Source organism: Lagopus leucura, unplaced genomic scaffold (genome assembly GCF_019238085.1).
Source record: "Lagopus leucura isolate 7727_CA_CO unplaced genomic scaffold, USGS_WTPT01 Super-Scaffold_100002, whole genome shotgun sequence".
NCBI lineage: Eukaryota > Metazoa > Chordata > Aves > Galliformes > Phasianidae > Lagopus > Lagopus leucura.
The window spans coordinates 89,309,482-89,332,201 of NW_024962263.1; the positions used below are offsets into that span (position 1 = coordinate 89,309,482).

Consider the following 22,720-nt stretch of genomic DNA (forward strand, 5'->3'; position numbering starts at 1 on the left):
CCTGGACACTCTCCCTGAAAAGAAATTTTTCTTAATATCCAACCTGAACCTCTCTTGGTGCAACTTAATGCCATTACCTCTTGTCTTATCAAGGATAACTCCTAAAAGCAAAATTAGTTTGGCTTTTTTTTTTTTTTTTTTTTTTTTTTTGTTTTTGTTTTTTTTTTGTTTTCACTTTAGTTTGAAAGGATGGTAATTCAGGAAGGCTCAGTGTTAGGTGTTAAATTGGATCCAAGTAGATACAACAGAATCATTACTATGCACTGATGCTCTGTTACCCTGCTAGTACCCAGCCTCTCTTTGCTTTCAGCTGTCTTCTTGATGTGAGTGGATGGGTATTTTCTCTCATTGAGAGAGGAATGTGTCAGTGTGTGCATGGAGATGAGTTCTGGGAAAAAAAGAAAAAAAGCCAAAACAACTCAGCAACTCACGCCAGGTCTGCTGGAGTCAGCATCACGAAGTTCAGGCCATCTGTGATACACCTAAGGCAGCTGAGCAGCTTGGCTCCATCTGGAGCTGCCTTCGGCTTGCTGCTAGCATTCTTGCTGAGGTCCCCTCCTCTGAGGATGGTCAGATGTGGAGGGAGGACATCTTACACCCATGCTCTTCCAGTGAAGGCATACAGCCCTTTTGCTCTTGCCTCCTTGTTGAAGGGTGCTGTTACAAAGCGGGGGTATTGTCCCTTCAATGTCTCTCCAGCTCTCCTCACCCCTCGTCTGCTGAAAACCCTGTGAAGATGTCCCACATCCCTTTCCCAAAACCAGGGAGGAAGGCTTTTGGGTCCCCCCAGGATGCATGGGGCTGTGAAGGACTTGGGGTGAGGGAAGTGCATACAGGGGATGGGATGGAATTATGGGGGCAGTGAGATGTATATGGGGTGTGGGATAGGGCTATAGGATTCTGCAACTCTATGGGAATAATAGGGGATAGGAATGTATGGGTACGGGATATATGGGGCACAGCCATAGGGTTAGAGAGGTGTATATGAGTTGTGGAGGATATGGACATAAGGTTAGTGAGGTATGCATGTGATGTGTAGTACAGGGCTGTTGGGTTAGGAAAGTGTATATAGGATGTTGTATAGGGGTTTATGGTTAGGCAAATATATATGGGATGTATATGGGTTCAAGGCTATAGAGTCAGGGAAATGTGTATGGGTTGTGTAGTACAGGGCTGTAGGGTCAGGGATAAGTGTGTGGGTTGTGTACTACAAGGCTATAGGGGCAGGGAGGTATCTGTGAGCAATATAGTACAGGGCTGTAGGGTTAGGTAGGTGTATATAAGACGTTGTATAGGGCTACAGGGCTAGAGAGATGTGTATGGGGTATGTGGTACAAGGCTATATGATTAGGGAGCTGTGTATGGATTGTGTAGGACGCAGCTATAAGCTTTGAGAGGTGTATGTGGTCTGCGTAGAACTGAGCTGTAGGGTTATTTGTCCATGTGTGGAATATGTGGGATAGTTTTATGACTGTGATCTCAATTTGTAGTGTGTGGAAAAGGTTATAAGGTTATGCATACATATATGGGATTTTCAGGTCAGAGCTGTAGGGTTAGTGAGGTGTATATGAGATAGAAGGAACACGGCTATAGGGGTAGGTAAGTGCATGGGTGTGAAAAAGGGCATTTACATTGTGTGTGTGTGAGGGGGTGATGGAGGGGTCAGAGTGGAGTGGGAGTGGACCAGGGTTGGGTCACAACCAGGGTCAAGACCATGTCAGGGTCAGGACCAGGTCAGGGTCAGGACCAAGATCATGACAAGAGTTAAGACCACAATTAAAAGTAAGTCTGGTACCAGGGTGAGGATCAGGATCAAAACCAATATAAGGATCAGGATCAGGATTAAGATCAGGATCAGGATGAGGGACAGGATCTGGACCAGGGTAAGGCTAAAGATAGGGATAAAGATCAGGGTCAGGATCAGCATCAGGAACAGGATCAGAACCAGAACCAGGTCCAGCAACAAAGTCAGGACCGGGTCTAGGTCCAGGACCAAGTCCAGAAAAAAGGTCAGGACCAGGATAGGGCCAGGACCCGAGCTGAGCTGGGGGTGGGACCACTGCTATACTCAATCCTATAGGGAGGGAGGTAGCGGGGACCGCGTCCCCCCCCCCCGCGGCATCATGCCCGCTCACCACCCTCCCTGACGGCCGCTCTCCTTCTCTCCCCGCTCCGCCGCCCCATTCCCTCCCTCCCTCCCTCCCTGCCTCCCTCCAGCAGAGCCTCCGCCTCCCTGCCCGGCGCCTGGTCCTGGCGCGGTTGCCGAACGGTCCCGCTCGACGCCTCCCGGACTAAATGCCTCTGTGACAAGCTCTCCGCCTTCGCCATCTTAGCCCAGCTCAGCCCCGACATGGTGAGTCCCTCCGGTCACCCGCGGAAAGGGGACGATGAGAAAGGGAGGGGTTGCGGGGCGGGAAGGAAAAGAGCAGGGGGACGATAAAATAGAAGAGATGGGAAGGCACAAACCCGAGCCCAAGTGGTGCTGGTAGCGAGCACCCTCATCCCCGGGGGCTTTACATCCTTCCCCCCACCCCCGTTGCCTTTATTCCTCGGCCGTAGCTTGGGGAGGGGAGGACAGACTGGGGATGCTGCTGCATTGATGTCCCCTTCCTCCTTATTCCTCATTCCTCCTGCGCTGTGATTTTGGAACGCTGCTAAAGTGTATGCCTGGGAGGGGGGTTCCCCCCACTCCATCGTCACACGTGTCTTCATTTCGAGCATCATCCCCATCCCATCCCCATCCCACATTCAGGCTTGTTCACCCCTCTGCATCCCCGTCACGTTTCCTTATCACCTGTTTAGGGCTTTTTTTTGGGGGGGGGGCGGGGGGGAAGAGGAGGGGGGTGATCCCTGCGCCAGAACAAAAACGGGGGAGTTGCGGAGGGGGGTGTGCGCGAAGTTTCATCCGCTGTCGGCGCAGCGATGCCGCCTCCGCCGCCGCTGCTCGGACGGAGATTCCTCGAAATGCTGCACCCTGAATCAGAGCATCAGGGCGGCTGCCAGGGCACCCAGGGCACTGCCAGGGTGGCCCGAAGGGATTGCTCTCCTCCACCTTGCACTTCTTTTTTTTTTTTTTTTTTTTTTTTTTTTTTTTTTTTTTGGTGTGTGTGTGTGTAATTTCTCCTTTTTTGGATGCTGTCCCAAGTTGATGGAGAGGAGCTCCCCCTCCTCTCCTTCCACACTCCTCCATCTGCTGGGCATTGGGAGTTACTGGGCCCGGGCAATTATTTACTAATTATGCCTTGCTTGTTAAACGCTGGCTTAATTCAGCAAAAGGGGAGGGGAAAGAAAGAAAGGAAGGGTGGTGTTGGTAAAGGGGGGGGGGGGGATCACATTTTCCAAGATGAAGGTTCGGTTTATTATTAGAAACACTAATGTATTTGGTCCACTAGTTACCATGGAAACAACATCTGCACTGAAGTGGTTTTAAAGACACAGTGTTGGTTGTATTTGCCTGGACCCCATGCAGGTCCAGCCACTCCAAGTGGGCTCTTGAGCCCTGCATAGAGTTGCTCTTTGGGTCCTCTGGAGTGAAGCACTGAGCTTCTTATTTCCAAAGCAGCGCTCTGGTTGAAGAAGGTTTGAAGGTAGGAGCATGTTCCTGCTTGGAAGGGACCTAGAAAGAGTTCATAGAATCATAGAATTGTGAAGATTGGAAAAGATCATTAAGGTCATCTAATCCAACCATCAGCCCGTCCCCACCATGTCCACTAAATCATGCTCCTCAGTGCCACATCTGTACATTTCTTGGAAACTTCCAGGGATGGTGACTCCACCACCTCCTTGAGCAGCCTGTTCCAAAATCTTGCCTCTCTTCCTGAGAAGAAATTTTTTCTAATATCCAACCCGAGTTGGTTGCATTTGATGTCCCTGCAACAGTCTTCTTCCATAGGAAGTTGTTTTGCTGTCTGAAACGAAGTGCAGAAGGGAGGGAACCGTGCTGGTACAGCAGTGGCACCCAAATTGTACCCAGGTGGCACTCAAGGTGTCCTGCTGTGCTCTGCTGAACCAGCTGGGACCCATATCCTACAGATCTCTGCGCCAATACTTCAGCTTGTGAAGAGAAGGCTCCAGGGAGACCTCATTGTGGTCTTCCAGTATTTGAAATGAGCTTATAAGCAGGATGGAGACAGAACATTTACACAGGTAAGTAGGTAGAGAACAAGAGGAAATGGATTTAAACTAAAAGAGTGGAAATTTAGGTTGGATATTAGGAAGAAATTCTTTACACAGAGGATGGTGAGGCACTGGAGCAGTCTGCCCAGAGAAGCTGTGGATGCCCCATCCCTGGTGGCATTCCAGGCCAGGCAGGATAAGGCCCTGGGCAGCCTGATCTAGTGGGTGACAACTCTTCGTGGCAAGGGGGTTGGAGCTCAGTGATCTTCAGTGTCCCATCCAATCTAAGCTATTCTATGATTCTGTGATTCTGTTATTCATACATGCCCCTGCAGCACTGCATCTGGCAGCTGCAATACTCCAAACTTCATCCTGAGCTTACAGCTGCTTAAACTTTTGACTCTGGACGTTGTGATGACCACAGGGATGACGGATGGGTGAGCTTTGTCCTGTGCTACGAGGACATCGTGCTGTCATTGCGAACAACCCAGTCCCGCTGAAGTCTAGAAGGGTTGCATGATCAGAAGCAATAAATCAAGATTTCTGCTGCAAGAATAGTTTTAAGGCAAAGCTTGATATAAGTGAGCCCAGCTGTGCAGCTGAGCAACCAGGGAAGGTCCTCCACTCATCTATCTTATGGAAGTGGGCTGGGAAGCACAGAGAAAGAAGTCTGTGGCTTGGCTAAAGCAGAACTTTCTCTAATGCAGGGCTAACTTTATGTTCATAGAGGGACTGGGGTTTCTTAACTAAACAGATAGTGAAAAAAAACGTCAATTTGACATGGTCACATACTACTGCTGCCTCAGATCTTGGTGTTTGGGAGTTATCTGGTTACCACAAATTGGTGTAAGCCCTTTATCATCAGTACAGGCATTTTCGCATCTGAGATTGTATTTGGCTGCAGGAGGATGCAGCTTCCTTCCCCCACACATGTTTTATTGTATCTGCAACTTACCTCTCTGCTAGTCTTTTGGGGTTTGGGTCTGAAATTGCTTCCTCCCTCCTCTTTCCAACTCTTCTGGCTGTTGATTGGGATGTAGTTTCACAATTTGTTATTCCCAGACTGGAGTCAGCTCATGAGTTCATGAGTTCTTCGGCTGTGCTTGGAGGAAAGCTGAGACCTGAATTCCCCCTAAGTAAAGCCCAGCATTTGTCAGTGCGACGGAGCACTGCTCACTCAGGTCCTCCTGGTTTCTTGTCCGAGTGTCATTCCGAGCTGCCTGCCTTCCCCAGAGGTGGCATCTCGTCAGTGTTGGTGTCTGCAGTGGTGACATTTATAGTGCAGTTTTTCATGTGCCTTTGGAGCTCTCCAGACAAGAAGCTCTGTCCGCCTGTGTCATTAATATTATTTATTGCTATAAATCTCCCTTCTGGAATCTTTGGCCCTGGCGGTTTGAAATATTTGTAACCCTGCTATGGGCACTGCTTCTTTGCTGTGAAAAGGGACCTGAAAAGGTTTGTGGTGGATGAGTGTTGCTGCCCAGGCGTCTGATTCAGAGCTGCCAAGGATGAGGTTTTTCTTCATGTTGCTTTTGTAGCAGGGAAAGGAAGCAGTTTTCCTTGATTTTGATAGAGTTATGAGCTTGTTCTGAAAGCAGTGTTGGAAAGAGACACCCCTAAACTATGATGGGGCTGTTTGGACCCAGCCCAAAACTGGACTTTGAGCTCAACTCTTTCTCTGGATCTGATTTCCCTTGGATCCCACTATTTCAATTAGACAGAGGCATTTTCTCTTGTTAGTTTGGCTGGATTACTGTCTGACTGTCACTGGACACTAAAAGCTCTTAAATTAAAGAACACAGACAAGGTTTTGCTTCTGTCTTTTCATTTTGGTTTTACCTCACACCCAGCTTGGTAGAAGAATGGTGGTGGCACACTCTGATGCTACACCCACATAATAGCAGTGCTAATGATGAGGGAAGAGGGGATGATAAGGGCGAAAGGAAATTACACAGCCATATGTTCAAACTATACCTTTGCAAGATGTGATCAGTTTGATTAAGGGTCTTGTGATGGTGTTTTACAATGTTTCTTGGCAATTTGGTGGAGACAGGGAGAATCATAAAATCCTTAAGGTTGGAAAAGACCACTGAGATTATCTAGTACAGCCATCAATCCATCAACAGAAGGAAGGAGAGCAGGAGGCTGAGGGTTTGCAGCGCAGCCTTTCAGTCTTTGGTTGTCTTGTCTGAGTTGGCTTGCGTCATCTCTTCTGCCTGCCATGGTTGGTTCTTTATGAAGTCAACCAAGCTTTGAAGTTGAGCTCTTAGAGCACTGGTAGTGTACAAATTCAAGTTCACTTGGAAATATGTTGGTGAGATGGTAAGTATAGGAGTGAGATGTAACGTCCCAGGTTGTTGCAATGCAATGCAATGCAATGCAATGCAATGCAATTAAAAAAAAAAAAAAAAAAAAAAAAAAAAGTGGATTTTATGCTGTTAGCTTCACTTTGCACAAAGGCAAGGAACATTTTGTGGTATGCTTCCTACCTAAGGGGACAATGAGTTCAGAGCTGCTCTCTCGACTCACAACATTTACTTTTTTTTTTTTTTTTTAACTGAAAACATCCCAATGATGTCTGTGCAGCAGAGGAGAAAAAAATCCTTTTTACCCTGGGGAAATAATGAAGCATAGAGAATAGACTCACAGTGTGCATCTTGGCTGGGTCAGAATGGCTGCTCGGAATGGGCTGACGATACTTTCGATGGAAAATTATGGCAGTGTTTCACTTTGATAAGACCAGAACACTTTATTTGGAGATGAGTATTTTAGCATTTATATTCTACCATTGTTTATCACCTGAGATTTGGGGTCTGGATAAGAACAAAGCCTTTTGCTTGCCTTCAGAATAACCAGCTCTCAAATTCAGTTATTCACAGGTTTCCTTAAGAATAATGCTGCTTCTCTTGCAGTGAAAGAGAGGTGTTTTTGAGTTGAAAATTTGAAAGAAAAGTTCTCACTATTGCTTGGCTTGAGTTCCTACAGTGTCAAACCATTCCAGTCATGCAGTGTGGGTCTAATGAAGAGCTCATTAGGGTTGCTGTATCTGTGTGTATTGGTTAAGCCACAGGGCTTAGAGCTTTCCCTGTGCTTGCAGATGAAATCGTGACCTTGGGCTAATCACTTCATTGCTTTCTGCTTCCCTTTCCCCAGCTGCAGCACCCTTGCAGGTGACATCCAAGCCTGCATGCATCCTCATTTGTACAGTGCCCTGAGCCTGAAGGGTGCTACAGAAAAGTCCAAGTGCTGTCATTTCCCCAGCAGAGCATTAGGAACCTCCACTTGCTCGGTTAGCAAGAGCCGTGCCAGGGCAGAGCTGTGAGCATCTGGATTTCTGAGGTCCAAATCACACGTTTGTACCATTGGCACCTTGTCACCCTGTCCTGCTGCATGTGGATGGAGTGTGTCTCAGCTGATTGTGCCTCTTCTTACAGAGCCCTTGAACTGGAAATATTTCCTGAAATTTCCTGATACTGAAATGTTGAGAGGCTAACATGAAGAAGGGAGATCCAGCTGGGACTACCACCCCTCCCAGGAGAGCTTTGTGCTGACAATGGGGAAGCTTATGGTGCAAGTGCTGCTATGTCTACTCAGGGCAGGTCCTTCCCCAGGTCTGTGGCAGCCGCTGGGAGCAATCTTTGATTCTGCAAATCATAAACTCCATGCTGCTATTTCTCTTGCTCATCAAGGATGCTCTATTTACTAAATATGGTACAATCCCCCTGAGTTTGTCCAAGCGCTGTTAGCATGGAATGGATGGAGCATGAACCAGCTGGGTTTTCACCTCCCACTCTCTCATAATACAATTAGGAAAACAGAGAGGATGTATGATGCCTGTTGGTGGCCCAGTGGCCAACCCAGCATTATAACAAACAAGAATTGAATTATTTTTTAAGTGTGGCCTCCTAAGAGAGGAGCTGATTTGTGATCTCACAACATCATTTTTCTGGAAGTCACCTGCTGTGTTTGCTTTGTCACTGCTGACTTGAAGTCCATCAGCATGCACTGCAGGAAGAATTTGGGCTAACCCTCATTGAGTTTGGAGAGATCATGGAGTCAATGATTTTTGATGGGCTCTGAGAGAAAGAGGAATACTGATAGAGCCTGTACGCTGCTGCAGGTGCCAGGATGCAGAGCAATGCTTGGTGTGCTCTTTTGGTGTGAGATGTGGATGAAGAATACTGTACACATATAACTAAGAATCCACAAATAAGTGGCCACAAATGAAAGTAAAACGACAGAGACAAGGGTTATAGGAAATCCCTCTCAGTGCTGAGCTTCGAGGAGAGACAACAGCAGAATATATTAAAAGAAGGCAGGTAGCACACAAAGTAATAATAGGAGGATTTGGCTCAGCATATTAAGCAGTCATTCCCACATCCCACCTCCTTCGGCTGTCTGCGGATTCGGCTGTCTGTCGATCCAGCGAGCAGTTCAGTCGATATTAACATCTGACAGCTTTTGACTGCTGAGTTTTTTACTCCACGCTTGTGGATTCGCTCGGGGCTTTCGCTGGAAATTCCAGGAGGTGGGATTGCTGCAGCTCTCCGAAGCCAGAGAGCTCCGCACAGCCCTGGCAGCGACTCTTCTGCAGGCAAATGCTGCATCACCCTCTGTCTCTTCATCTGAAGGGGACGTGGGAGAGAGGAGCATGATCAAGTGGCTGTGAGCTTAAAACACTGTGGGATTCACTGCTTCAGCGTGAGTAATACCGAGCCTAATTCACCCTTCAGTGTTCAGATGAGAAGAGCTCTGGCATTAACCAGGTGACCCCAGGAGCAGAGCGTGGCTGAGGTTAGTCCCTTGGCTTCAGCTGAAATTAAAATCTCCCTGTCTGCATCTGGGGTGCTGCTTGTCCAGGTGCTCCCGAGGGGTTTGGTGCTCATTTTGAACCTGCAGTGGTTAATGGCTTGTTGCCACGAAGGCAGCTTAGTGCCCTATTACCCAGCCATGGCTTACTGCTGCATTAAAAGAGATGTGGATTTAAGCCAGGACACCCGGGTTTTCCCCATTCCCACTTTCCCCTTTGCTAGGGGTCCAAAAAGCAGCTCTCAGTCTCAGCCTGCAATGCTTTGAGCCATCTAGGGCCAGAAATGTGGGCAAAGTGGGGTAAGCAGTGTCTCTTTGTGTCTCTGTGCTCAGGACTTGTACAATATATGAGTGTGGGAGTGATTGTATATGTGTCTGTGTAGGTGGGAATGGACAGTGTGTCATCCACACCTGGCACAGTATCCTCCACACTGATGGCAGTGAGCAAGGGTGAGTTCTTTGAGAGGGTTTGTATTGTTTCTCAAGGTGAAAATGCTGAGGGGAAAGAGGATAATAGCCTTTAAGTGGATAGAAAGGAGTTGAGGAAGGGGAGTAATCTGCTTTCTGTGTCTGCTGAGGATTGGGCTTGAACTGCAGTGAGAAAAGTTTAATTTAGGTGCAAGGGAAAATCTCCTGGGTGTGGGGAATAGGCAAGTCTCCATCAGCAGATATGAGCTGGGGATGGTTTGTATGGCTTTGGGGCAAGTGAATGGCTGAGATGAGCTTGGCAGGTCTTTTCCCTGCCCTTTTGCCTGTAAACCAGGTCTCTGTGTCTGTTGTTTGCTGTGTAGAAGCGAGAAAGTGTGGCTGAGGTGTGACTCATTGCTGGAGGGTGGAGAAGTGGGTTGGGTGAGTTAGAGCATTCATTTGGGATGGTGGGTAAGGGCATGTATTTGGGAAAATCACAGAGTGCATCCAGAATTGCACAAAGCATCTTGCTTGCTGACCATATCCACCTGTAACTCTTGCTCCACAGTTATTTTACATTTATCACATGTAATTTGGACCACCAAGTTGCTTAGGAGGCTTAGTTACAGAGTGTGATTTGCAAGACTGAGCAATCTGTTCAGTGCTGAATGGGCCAGAAGAGCCAACCTGGTCCAAAATAGCTTCCAGCTGAAATGCAAGAGAAAAAGCAACACATGGATACAGGCGGGAGTGGGGGCACATGTAAACAGTGTGAGGACTTTAGTCATAGCAGCAAGTCATGGCACATCTGCGATCGTTATGCATTGCACCAATTTGGCTTATATAGAGGAGGTTTAAAGAAAGAACACTGGATAGCTTTCTAGGTGGGTTTTTTTTTTGGGGGGGGGAGATGAGGGGGGAGAGCTTCTCCCACTGCAGAGTGCAACGTGGGAGACAGCACAAAGGTGCTTGTTAGAAAATGGTAAGGAGTGGGTGATTGAGGCTGGTTTCATTGGCTCATTAGGGGTGGGAGTCAGCGCATTAGTGCTAAATGGAATTATCTTCCTTTTCAAAGCCCTTTAAGGACTAAGCAGGTTGTGTTTGAAGTGGGAGATAGTTGAACTGTCAAGCATTCTGTACCTGTCTCCAGGTATTATGCTCCATAGTGCTTTTGCCTGGAAAAGCCTTTTTTAGGTAGTTCTGACAAGCTCCTTCACCACTGATTCCTGTTGTGCTCTGCCTAAAGGCTTAGGTTGCCCTTGAACTGCCATGCAATGAGATGTGGATGTTAAGTCATTATTATTATTTTTTTGCAACAGATGGCTACTCATTTAAACCAGAATTGAATCTGTTTCCAAAACGTTTGTGCCTTAATACTGTTTCTCTCTATGGATAGCTGCATGGACAAATTTATTGGCAATATTTTGATATAAAGGCAGTCTATAAGTGAAAATGGTCAATATGCATGAAAAACCGCTGTCAGATTCTTAATTATGAGAACAGGAGCTGGAAAACTCCTGAAAGTTAGGACAGTCTAAACACAAAGTCCGCATGATGTTGTGTGTCCTGATGGTCTTTTGAAACTAAGTCTGTAGGTTGAATACTCTCTATCTACCTGCCCTACCAACCAGAAGGATGTACAGAATACATGCAATAAATCTGTGAGAGCAAAATGACATTATTCATTTCCCATAAGCAAGACAATGCTTTCATTTTTCATGACAAATTGTTCTTGTTGCTTTTTTCAATATGGAAGTAGTGTCAGCCCTTCTCTGGACAGGGAATATCTTACTACTGGGGCAATTTTGGTCATGTTTATACCCAATGGGCACGGTTGTAAATCCAGGGGAAGTTACAGTTTTACTCCCCAGTCACTTAGTTGTGAATGAGATGAGCATCAGGATGAAAGTTGACTCCTAGTGTGCTGCTTTGACATCAGTGTCCCAAGTAAAGGGAACTAGCACCAGTAGCTCCCCAGTAACCAGCAGTGTGTTTATGCTGAGTAGGTGAAAACAAGCTTGATCCCACAGGCTCTTCAGATTGCAACAGGGAGAAAGCTGTCACCGTCATCATAACAGCATGCGGCATCTGTGTGATGCACACAAATCACATCATCTGCTAAACAGCTGAAATCCCTTCATATTGTATTCAGAGGCAAATTCCAGCCAACATGCTCCCAAAAGACTCGGAAGACTAATAATGGCTTGGAAATGTGGAATCATAGAATCGTTTGAGTTGGAAGGGACCTTTGAAGTCTACCTCATCCAACTCCCCTGAAAAGAACAGGGACACCAACAGCTGGATCAAGTTACCCAGTGCCCCATCCAGCCTGACCTTGAATGTCTCCAGGCAAATCTTTAACTTCAAGATTTCTGGTTCAACCTTAGTTTGAATCAGGAACCATTGCCAGTGCAGACATTTTCAGTGATTGAGCAGTGAAAGATGGGAAGCTTCTTCCTGGTCCTTACAGGAAAGGAATCACAGCTACAAGCAATAATTTAAAGGAATTAATTAAATTGTTTAGGGATGTCTTGTCCAATATTTGCAGAAGTGCTTATGGCTCATGTTTTGGATGAAGCTTTTCCTTAAAAATTAGCCTTTAATGGGCAATAGAGATAAAAGAGGAAGAGGAAGGCAGGAATTTGTTCTCCATATGAGCATGTCTAGCAGAAGTCTTATCATAGAAACATAGAATACCATGTTGGAAAGGACCCACAGGGATCACTGAGTCCAACTCCTGGCTCCACACAGGAACACCCAAAATGCAAACTCTATGTTCAAGCACATTGTCAAAATGCTACCTGAGCTCTGGCATCTTGAGGCTGTGATCACCACCTGGGGAACCTGTTCCATGCCCACCACCCTCCCCATGAAGAACCTTTTGCTAACACCCAACCTGACCTCCCCTGATGCAGATCCATGCCATTCCCTTAGATCTTCTAGATACCTCATTTCTGCCTGCTGCCAGATATTCCCCTGATGGTTTTCTCTCCAGGGCCAAGTCAGGGAGGATAAGTATTGCCTGTTCTGTAGGGAAAACTGCCGGTCTGGCATTACTCACCAGCACGACACTGATGGAGTAAAACAAACAGCGGGTTGTTTTGGAATAATTTGGTGAAATGCTGTCATCTGGCATGGAGCCAAAATATGGCTTAAAACAGGATAAACACAGTCTGGATTCCCCCCTCACTTTCAATTCCCAGTCTGCCACAGTATTATTTTTTTCCCTCTCTTTTTTTTTTTTTTTTTTTTTTTTTTTTAATGTGTGTAAATCTTACACATTTCCCTGCAAAGGGGCTGCACGCTACTGCTAGGAAGTTAGTCGAGCTGAGGACACAGTAGTGGAAGCAGAACATGATGAGCAATGCGTGGATAGGCATTGTAAATCATTTATCGACTTTGAACTGACTGTCCTCTGTGTAGTACAGAGAAGGAACAATCCAGACTATAGAGAAGCAATGAAGGAGGCTCATTTTTAATATCTTTAGACACTGATCATATGTCCATACTCTAAAATAATACTAGTAATCATAGTTGTATTAATAGTATCAAAGTACAGAACAAAGGCTCTATCACTGCCCTTTAATTGCTCCCACTGCATAATTGTTATTCCTGTTTCTTGGCTTGTTCCAGCAATGCCCAGGGATGGCCCAGGAATGCAGTGGTCCACGGACATTCCACAAGGCAGTACAGATAAGACCCTTCTGCTTAGAACCTTGAGCTTGTATGAACATTAACTAAGCCACATCACTTTGTTCCAAGGTGACATGGGCCAGATGCATCCTGGACCATCGTATTTTCAATTACACACATAACAAGATAACATTTTACTGCTTACTGCAGTGCATTTGATGATACTATTGCATACTCTGAATGAGGTTCTATCTGCCTCTGCCTTCTCTCAGAAGAAAGGAGAGTGTACCCATAGAGGTATTTGGTTATTATCATCCTTTTTCATGTGTATGTGTTTGTGAAAAGTGGTTCTGTTTTCTCTTCTGAAATGTAAAATGTGCTTTAAAGGGAAAGGCTGAAGCAGAATGAGTCTTACTGGGTGCACAAAAGCAAGGATTTTAAGAAACAGGAACTCTGACTGGCTAGTTAACAAACAGTTAAACAAAAAACTCTCTCCTCTCTCTTCTTCATACCTCCCCATGTTAATATTGCACAGCAGAGAGAGAGATGCTTGTATTTGCTTGTCCTGATGTAGCTCCAGGAACCCCCGAAGGCATTTACACATATCAAAAATCCAAGCTGAATTAAGCTCTGGAAGAGAGAGGGAGTGTGCTATTATTCTCTTCCATTTACAGGGTTTAAAATAAGCCCCTGAGAAGTTAAGGCTGTGTTTTCAGTTTGAAGCAGATCGTTTGAGTGGACGTTGAAAAGATTGGCCTATATAATGGACCTGTGCATATACAGTTGACCTGCAGGCAAGCTGGGAATAGACCCCGTGCTCTTTGCTGGTCATCCCCAAGCTCAGCACGCTGGTTCCCAGTCTGTGGCTTGCAGAGGGATGCTGATATTCAGCAGAGACTCATTAAGCAGTGGTTTCACTAGTTTTGCAGTGGGAAAAGGATGGTGAAGGAATAAAATTGTGTATTTTAAAATAATAGTAATGGGCTATTTAGTGAAAATCATAGAATTGTAAAATGGTTTGGGTAGGAAAGGACCTTTAAAGATTACAAGATTGTACCTCCCCTGCCATGGACAAGGGCATCTTACTAGTTTTGGCTGCTGAAACTCCATCCAACCTGGCCTTGAACACTTCAAGGACGGGGCATCCACAATATCTCTAGGCCACCTGTTCCAGTGCCTCACCACCTCACCACCCTCATGTCAAAGAGCTTATTCCCTGTGTCTAAGAATCAGAATCACTGAAGGGTTTGGGTTAGAAGAGACCTCAAAGATAAAATAATTTCAGCTCCCATGCCATAGGCATGATTGCCAACTACCAGAGCAGGATGCCCAGGTCTGCGTTCAACCTGACCTTGAACACCTCCAGAAATGAGGAATGTTTAAGAACAGCTGGCTGGGCAGGAGAATACTCCCTAGTATTAATACAGTCATGATCCAGCCCTCCTTGTTATCAGGACTTCACATTCTGGACTTGGGAATGCATTCTGGTAGTCGAAACAGCAGCAGCAAGCTGATTGCTCTGCTGATGACTGGCAGGTAGATAATGCGCGCTGTTAACTCCCGTAATTCTCCACCAGACTGAAGGAAATTATCCTGACAGTTCCTATTAACGAGCGGTTATGTGACCACTCCTCTGCCCTGAGAGCTTCGTCAAGGCTGTTTACTAAATGCAGATTGCCATGTTGTATCTTGAGAGCAGACTCAATACCAAGTGAAGAGCTAGCAGTTAATAAATAGTAACACGTTAAGGTATCTCTCTGGGTGATTTTTGTGTACTGCAATTACACAAAATTGCCTCTTAGACTGGCCAAATTACATAAAAGTAGCCCTCCGTTCCACAGATACATTCCCAATAATGGGCACTTATTAGTTTTGACATGAGAAGATGGTAGTTATGATATGAAGGTAGCAAAATGAGGTACTAATCCCCTCAATCTCTCTCACAATGACATGGGCTGAGCTGGGGAAGATGTTGGAAAAGAAGTTGCAAGGAAATTATTTGTTAATGACGCCACTGAGAGATTTTTCTGCAGGGATCTCAAAGCCTTCCTCAGAGGTTGGAAGATACTTTGGTGCCTTCTCAGTGCTCCTTGCTCTGAATTAAATGAACCCTGTAGGGCTGCTGCTAATTCTGACTCACCAAAACATCTCCTTTCAGTGTGATCCCAGTCTTGTCTTCACTAAATCCTTGATACTGCTTGTATTTTGGGGCCCTGCTTTTCCTCTCTCCCATCCCTAGCAGAATTTGTATTAGTGTGTATGACCAAGCTGAAATTTCTCCTCTGGTAACACAAGCTTAAATGTCTGCTCCGTTGGACAGAGCAGACTGACAATAACCAGTGTAAGAAGCACGTCTTCCCAGGAGATGAAAACAGAGCCTTCTATACCTGTAATTTCACCATGGGCCTCACCAGCTGGCATGGACCCCTGCAACTGGATAGCTGGGTGTCCATGCTACTTTCATTGAGCACAGCGTGAGCAATGGCATATGAACAGCACCTTTCTGTGCTATGGGATGAGGTATGAACAGGAAGGGGCAAGGCTTTACTCCTTTTGGCTCTGCAGAATCCTCAGAGGTGGATACATGCATCAGCAACAGCACTATGAGCTGAATTGTATCCAGAGTCTTGTTCTTACTCAGATGAAGGCTGAAGATGAAGATGCTGCATATTACCCTGGAAGAATAGCCTGGGGCCAGGGAGCTGGGCTATGAACAGCAGCTGATGGGTGGTAGCTGGAGATGACACTGGAGATCCATCACACTCAAATCTTGCTCATAGATTTACACCTGTCTTTGTTACCTCTGTGCCACCAAGGTAACAGAAAAAGCCTGACCCTGAATGAGAAACCTAGAATCTAACCAAAAAGGGATAAAAATATTTTCAAGATTTTTTCATGGATGTCAAGGACATCCACCGTTCATTCATTCCTCTTAGGTTGTTTTCTTACAGCAATGACATAAACCACTTTGTTCAGAAAACTATCACTTTCATGAGTACTGGTAAAAGCATTATTCTCCAGCAATTTTAACAACTCTTTGATAGCTCTCTGCTTTGGAAGTTGCCCAACCAGCAACAAAATCAACAGAATGTGGCTTTAAAAACTGCTCAAGAATTGTGAAAACCCTTTAGTCTAGTGGCACAAAAATGGTTTCTGAACAGTTCTTGGAGTAAAGCATACCCATTAGGTCTACTTCTTTTTTAGAAGAGTAGAATGAGCCTCACTGCTTATGACTTGTGAGAAAAGGTAGAGGGTGCTGAACTTGGTCTTACAGAGAGGAAGATAACCACAGCCCACAGGCATTAAGATTGACAGCTGCAAAATGATAAAATCAAACTCCTCACTTGTGTGTGATGATATAACAGGACAAGAATCACAAGCCATAGCTTGGAAGATTTCATATGGGATAGTAGGAAAATATTTTCTCAGGCAGAATAGTATGGTCTTTTAGTATGGACATTGCCATGACTTGCCTCACCTAAGGCTGGTGATAGTCTTGCTCCAAGCCACAAGTTGTGTTAGAAGCCTCCAGATGTCCCTTGCAACCCATACTTCTGCAGTTCTCTATTTTCATGAATCTTTAATTTCAAATATGCTAGAAGTCAGGCTCAAGGCAACAATTCTGAATTGCAAACACATTCATAAAAACAAAGCGTAGCACCTTAAGTTCCTGATGTCTGCATTTAAACTGGGAGAAAAATAAATAATTTAATCAGTGACTTTATTAGTAGGCTGTCATACCTATAGAGAGTTTGTTTAGCCTTTCTCAGTATCAAAGATGGGGAAAGCAAAAAGAACAGCTTGCTTGTGAGGTCTCAGGCAAACTGCATGGCATTAAGAAATACCATTTTTGACTTTGTTCTAATGGGAGCCTGTTTGACCCTGGAGCCAGAGCAGAGTAATGGAACAAGCACAGCTCAAATGCAGTCACTTTTCAGTGCTGTGCAGAAACTAAGGGGAGGAAAGAAAGACATACATGTCTTTCATGAGAATGCAGAGGGAGGAGAGCCAGAGAGGAGTGTTAAGAGTGAAAAGAAAAGGCAGGAAAGCAGTCATGGAAAAATGGTCAAATTAAGGGAAAAAGGAAGAAAAAGTAGGGGAGAAAAAAAGGACTGAGAAAGGAAGAGGACGAAATAGAAAAGAAGAAGGAAGCAAAGCAAAATTGTGAAAGAGTGTCCTTCTGCCCTGTTAGGCAGAGCGATGCAGCGGCAGGACAGCAAACAGCCCCAGGCAGTAGCACTCGTTATTTCCATCCTAGCTGATGTCATTGATTGCTTTTCTCCTCCTTTGTCATGCTTGCTGACAGAGTCGTGGGACTTGAGACTCTGTTCCTACCCAGCCCAGGCAAAGGTTTCTTTTCCAGTTCCATAGGAGAACAGTCTCATGTGCATTTTGAGATGCTTCCAAATGCCATGCATCAGCAGACATGGGGAGGTGAAAGAGGCAGGGCTGGGCCATTTGGGACCATCTTCTGTCCAAGCAGGTGGACCCCCTGAGTCTGTCCTTTGCAAGCGATGACTTTATTCCTCAGCTGTGATGTTGGGAAACTCCTGTAAGACTTTCTTTCTCACTTTAATACCACCTTGATGTCATTCTGTTGGTATTACTATTTCTTTTTAAATCAGTCTTTCTTTTTCCCCTCTTCTTCCTCCAAGGAAATTTTCCTTGCCAGCCTCAGATCCCACAGCATCCAACCACCTTCTGTCAGGGGGTTTAATTAATCAGAAGAAATAAAACAAACGATGCTTCATTTGCCAAAGGGAAGAAGTGTAGGAGGTGGGAAGGAAGACGAAGAGGACAGAGAAATCTTAAAAATGTAAAAAGAAAGCAGAATTCTAAGATATAAAAGCCTAAGCCTTTAGGATGTTTTATTCCCAAAGAAGTATCTCTTACTACAGGCAGTGTTTTTTTATAGTTATCCACTCTCACAATACCAACAGAGCTGGCTGGATGAAGGGGTCAGAGAGGATGTGGAAGTGAGGGGAATTAAGGTTATTGTGTTTTGAGTGCTGGGATAAACTCTACTCATCCATTAAAATCCAAACTCAATTTCTCATGTTGCTCTCAGATGGCGTGAGTTGCATGTCTTGATTTATTTGTTTTGTTTTGTTTTTTTTTTTTTTGCTTTAATGGAGCTCCTCCCCGACTTTTATCCAGTTACCCATGAAAAGTCAGTGAGACAAGACCTACTTAAATCAAATGTCACAATCGATGATCATCCCGGGCCACCGTTTGTGTGATGTGAACTCATATTGCCGAAAGCGAGGAGCAGGGAGAGAAAAGAGGGTTGAGACTGGAATGAGAGAACACAAACCAGGCCACGTCTGAGAAGCTTGTGCTCCCCAGTTTATCACAACCATCTCTGAGGTGGGGTAACTTGGGTTCTGCAGGAAGCAAGCAAAACAGAGATGGCAAAGGGAGAAGCTGTGATTTTGTGCCAGAGATTGCATCTCTTTTCCATATCCTGACTGAATCAAAAACTTCTGTTCACAGAAGATTCCCTTACACATATCAATTTATAACGAGCAGGATACAATATTTCAGCACTCAGAGCACACAGAACGTGTCCAGTTTCAACTTTTTTAAATGAGAGACAATTTGAAAGGTTAATATTTTCACTGAAATTTCTTACTTTGTGTTTACCTACTTCCCCCCAAAAACAGCTTCTAACCTTCCACAAATATTTGGCAGGAGTAAATTCTCTTGGTGTGAATAGAGTCATATGAGTTAAAAATCTCAGTGATACAAGTCTTCATAGAGGTTAAGAGGAAGAATCAATGTGTGAACTGAAGCCTTTTTTGGAAGTAGTTCAGGAAGCTCTAGGTGAGGGAAGATGCAGAACCTTGCTGGATGGATTCACAGAATCACACAGAATCACAGAATGGCCAGGGTTGGAAGAGACCTCAAGGATCATCCAACCCCCCTGCCACATGCAGGGCCCCATCCAATCTGGCCTTGAACACCTCCAGGGATGGGGCATCCACAACCTCTCTGAGCAGCCTGTTCCAGCACTCTCTATAAAGAATTTCCCCCTAACATCCAACCCAAATCTCCCCTCCCTCAACTTAAAACCATTTCCCCTTGTCCTGCAGTTACCAACCCTTTCAAAGAGTTGATTTCCCTCCTGTTTGTAGGCTCCCTTTAGGTACTGAAAGGCTGCAATGAGGTCACCCCACAGCCTTCTTTTCTCCAGGCTGAACAAGCCCAGCTCCCTCAGCCTGTCTTCCTAGGAGAGGTGCTCCAGTCCCCTGATCATCTTCGTGGCTCTCCTATGAACCCTCTCCAACAGCTCCCTGTCTTTTATGTACTGGGCGCTTCACACCTGGACACAGCACTCCAGATGGGGCCTCACAAGAGCAGAGAGGGACAATCACCTCCCTGTCTCTGCTGGCCACCCCTCTTTTGATGGAGCCCAGGATACCATTTGCCTTCCAAGCTGCAAGGGCACACTGCTGGCTCATGTTAAGTTTCTCATCTGTCGAGACCCCCAGGTCCTTCTCCACAGGGCTGCTCTCAAGGATCGCTCCTACCAGTCTGTATGGATGCCTGGGATTCCTCCGACCCAAGTGCAAAACTCAGGTCCCTCTGAATGGCATCCCTTCCTTCTACTGTGTCAACCGTACCACTCAGCTTGGTGTCGTCAGCAAACTTGCTGAGGGTGCACTCGATTCTGTCATCGATATCATTGATAAAGATGTTAAAGAGCACTGGTCCCAAGACAGAACCCTGGGGGACACCACTCGTTACCGGCCTCCACCTGGACATAGAGCCATTGATGACTAATCTCTCTGCGGCCTTTCAACCAGTTTCTTATCCATTGAGTGGTCCACCCATCAAATCCACATCCCTCCAATCTGGAGGTAAGGATGTGGTGGGGGACCATGTCAAAGGCCTCGCTCAAGTCCAGGTAGACAAGGATTGATGAGGACTGACGAGGCTCATTGCCATGTTGTTCCATGTTTATACACAGTTGCTCATAATTCAAAGGACTGAGTCATTGCCTGAAATCTAGTCCCACTGTTTCAGCAATCTGAATTAGGTTCAGCATCCAGAACATTGGTATGTATGGATTTGCATAAGATGTATGGTGTTAGATTCCGAGAATCCCAAGCCTCCTGTTTCACGAAGGAAACTCAGTGAAGCCGTACAGTCATGTTAAGTTACTGACATGTCAGAGTTAATAAGATGAGCAGGAAGGAAATGTTGCAGAGTTAGCACCACACTGCAATTCAGTTTGGCTTCCAGTCTTCAACTGATCTGTATCCAGTCAGCTTTGAGTAAAAATCCCACAAGCTGCCTTTACTCCTTTGGGTGTATAAACCCAGTTGGGTATTCAAGCCTTTGAATTCATCGCTACATTTTGTCTTAGATCCCTTAAGCTCTTGTGCCAGCCTTCCCAATAGCCCCTGAGGGGTTCATGGCAGCTCTATGGTGAAAGTTTTGTTCCTCGTTAATTCCCCCCTTGAGATTCAAAATGTGAGAAGTGCTTTTGGTTGAAATATGCAAGCAAGGAAGATCTTACCAAGCCCTTCAAACTGTCAGGATAGTTCAACTCAGATAAAAATATATTGGGGAGGTTCATCCCTTCTTCGTAGTGGGCTCTGTGGAGTAAATCTAACTGTAGGCCTTCAGTCAACAGACATATTTGCTTTGCCCATGTGTTGAGTTGGCCAGACTCCATATAAGCACAGCACCGAACCTTGCCTAATATATTTTGCTTTGCAGAAGGCTCAGCAGCCTGGAACAGAGCTGCAGTAACCTCTGCTTCATGATGTCCTGCTGATTGGAGGTTCAGGTTGAGCAGCCTCATGCCTGCCAACAAAATAGTCTGGACAAGTCCTCAGAGGACTGCCTGTTCCATTCCCAAATTCATGCGTAATTGATTTTTCTTTTTTTAATTTTTTTTTTTTTTCTACCTTGAGCTCTTGCTATGTCAGAAACCATCTCACTTCCATAGCTGCGGCAATAGGTGTTGGTACTGTGCCAATCTAATGACAACCTTGACTGTGTGCTCCCACACCTTTGTGTACTGCTTAATCACTTTAAATAGAGGGGCTCTGGTACATCTGCTGCATGGTGGGGTCCCTGCTTCTCTGTCCTCTCTCCAGCAGAGATCACTGATGTGGAAATGAGAAACGTGCTGAATAAAAAGCCTGCAGCTGAGGGAACCAAGTGGGAAAGAGATCCTAAGAACAAGGGGAGTTTAGTGATGTTAGTCTCTGGCATGTAGTAGCTGGTTATGGACTTAGTCCCAGGGAATGCAGAGAACTAGATTAGGAGTAGTTACAACACATGTGTTTGTTCTTGGTATTGCAAGGTGTGGTCAGTGGCAGATCTCTCGTGTTGACAGCAAAGGAGAACCATTGCATGCCAGCATTTTCCGTAAGAATCCCTGCATATGAAGAAATGCCTTGTCAAGTAGCATAAGAGCAGTGAAGTGATGTATGGTATGACTAGATGCTGCTCCCTGGGGAGGATATACATCTTATTTTTCCTTTGCTTGCTTCAGCTCCTCCCTTGCCAGATGGATGTTTGTAGTCGGTGGAAGATTTTCACCTTCTTTTCATCCTCCAAGCTTCAGCAACAGCCATTCCCAGAAGAGCTCATTTGTAATCGTTCTAGTGTAGGCAGAGCTTTCTGCTGTTTCCTCATTAATTATCTTTGAAGTTCTGCACTGGATGTGAAAGGTCTGATCTCCTCTTGCAAACCTGTGACTTTTACACATCTCACTACGAATATCAGATTTTTAAACCCAAATTTAACACTGGTGTGTGTGGGAGCAGAGTGAAGTCCAAAGAGACAGGGTCAACCTGAAGTAACTCATGGGCCTCTCTCCTCTTTATTTGTATGTGTAGTGTGATGTGAAGATCGATTGAGTTGATGTACAATCAGATAATTAGGAGAAAAGTTCTTGCCACGAAATTGAGCTGGTAGCGTTTGCTGAGCATCTTCATAATTTTTTTTTTTTTTTAATTTATTTTTTTTTTTGATGTGTTACTTTCTCTCTTTCAGAACATGGAAAAGGTGCTGGTCCCTTCTGTCACGTTAATTGTAGGCTGTGGAGTATCTTCGCTGACACTTTTGCTGTTGATTATCATTTATGTCTCTGTTTGGAGGTATGGCTTTCATTCTTTTCTCTTCTTACTGGGGAAAGTAACTGTCTCTTGATCTGCATGGATCCTGGAGGTTTTGCTGTCCCATTTTGGGTGTCTGTTGCCTGAGGAAGAACTACTTTGTAATGAGTGGGTCTTGTAAAAAGTCATCATGGTGGCTTAGTTGGCATTACTCTTTCCTTTTAGTGCCAGAGAAATTAGTACAGTGAAATTAGTACTATGACCTCATGTAGTCTCATTGTTCTGTTTTCAAAAGCTGTATGTGCTGTTTTCTATGCCTTTATATAGCCCAGGAAACCTTGTTTGCAGAGAGGTGGACGTGCACTGCCTCCTGGCAGGCAAGTTGCTTCAAGGTATTTTGGGCTGGGTCTTTGATAACATCAAAACATCCTTGATCCATTATGAAAACACCTGGCCTGAAGTACTAACAGTACTTTTCAGGAGCTTAAGTGTGGAGTGTGAAGAAGTGTTACATCTCGTGGGCTAAATAATTCTCTAATCCCTTAGCTTTGTTCTGCCTTTGGCTTCAGATGCATATGAGATTCCTTGATACATCGCATTTCAAAGAGCTCCTGTACACCTATGTGGAGATCAGATGCAACCTTAAAGTGCCCCTTTGTAGGGGTGAGAGTGATTTTATA

The 22,720-nt window shown here is 45.3% G+C and overlaps 1 protein-coding gene across 3 annotated transcripts in view; it reads left to right on the forward strand.

Annotated features, from left to right (window-relative positions):
* ADGRB1 (adhesion G protein-coupled receptor B1) overlaps nucleotides 1-22,720 on the forward strand; it is a 198,265-nt gene that overhangs the window by 109,763 nt on the left and 65,782 nt on the right. Inside the window, exons 19-20 of one of the 3 annotated variants that reach the window (XM_042870068.1) lie at nucleotides 2,232-2,353; nucleotides 21,979-22,082. In XM_042870068.1, coding sequence (XP_042726002.1) covers nucleotides 2,232-2,353; nucleotides 21,979-22,082 — 226 coding nt within the window. Of the gene's footprint in view, nucleotides 1-2,208; nucleotides 2,354-21,978; nucleotides 22,083-22,720 lie in introns of those variants that run through there. The other 2 variants (XM_042870067.1, XM_042870069.1) reach the window with 2 other exon arrangements.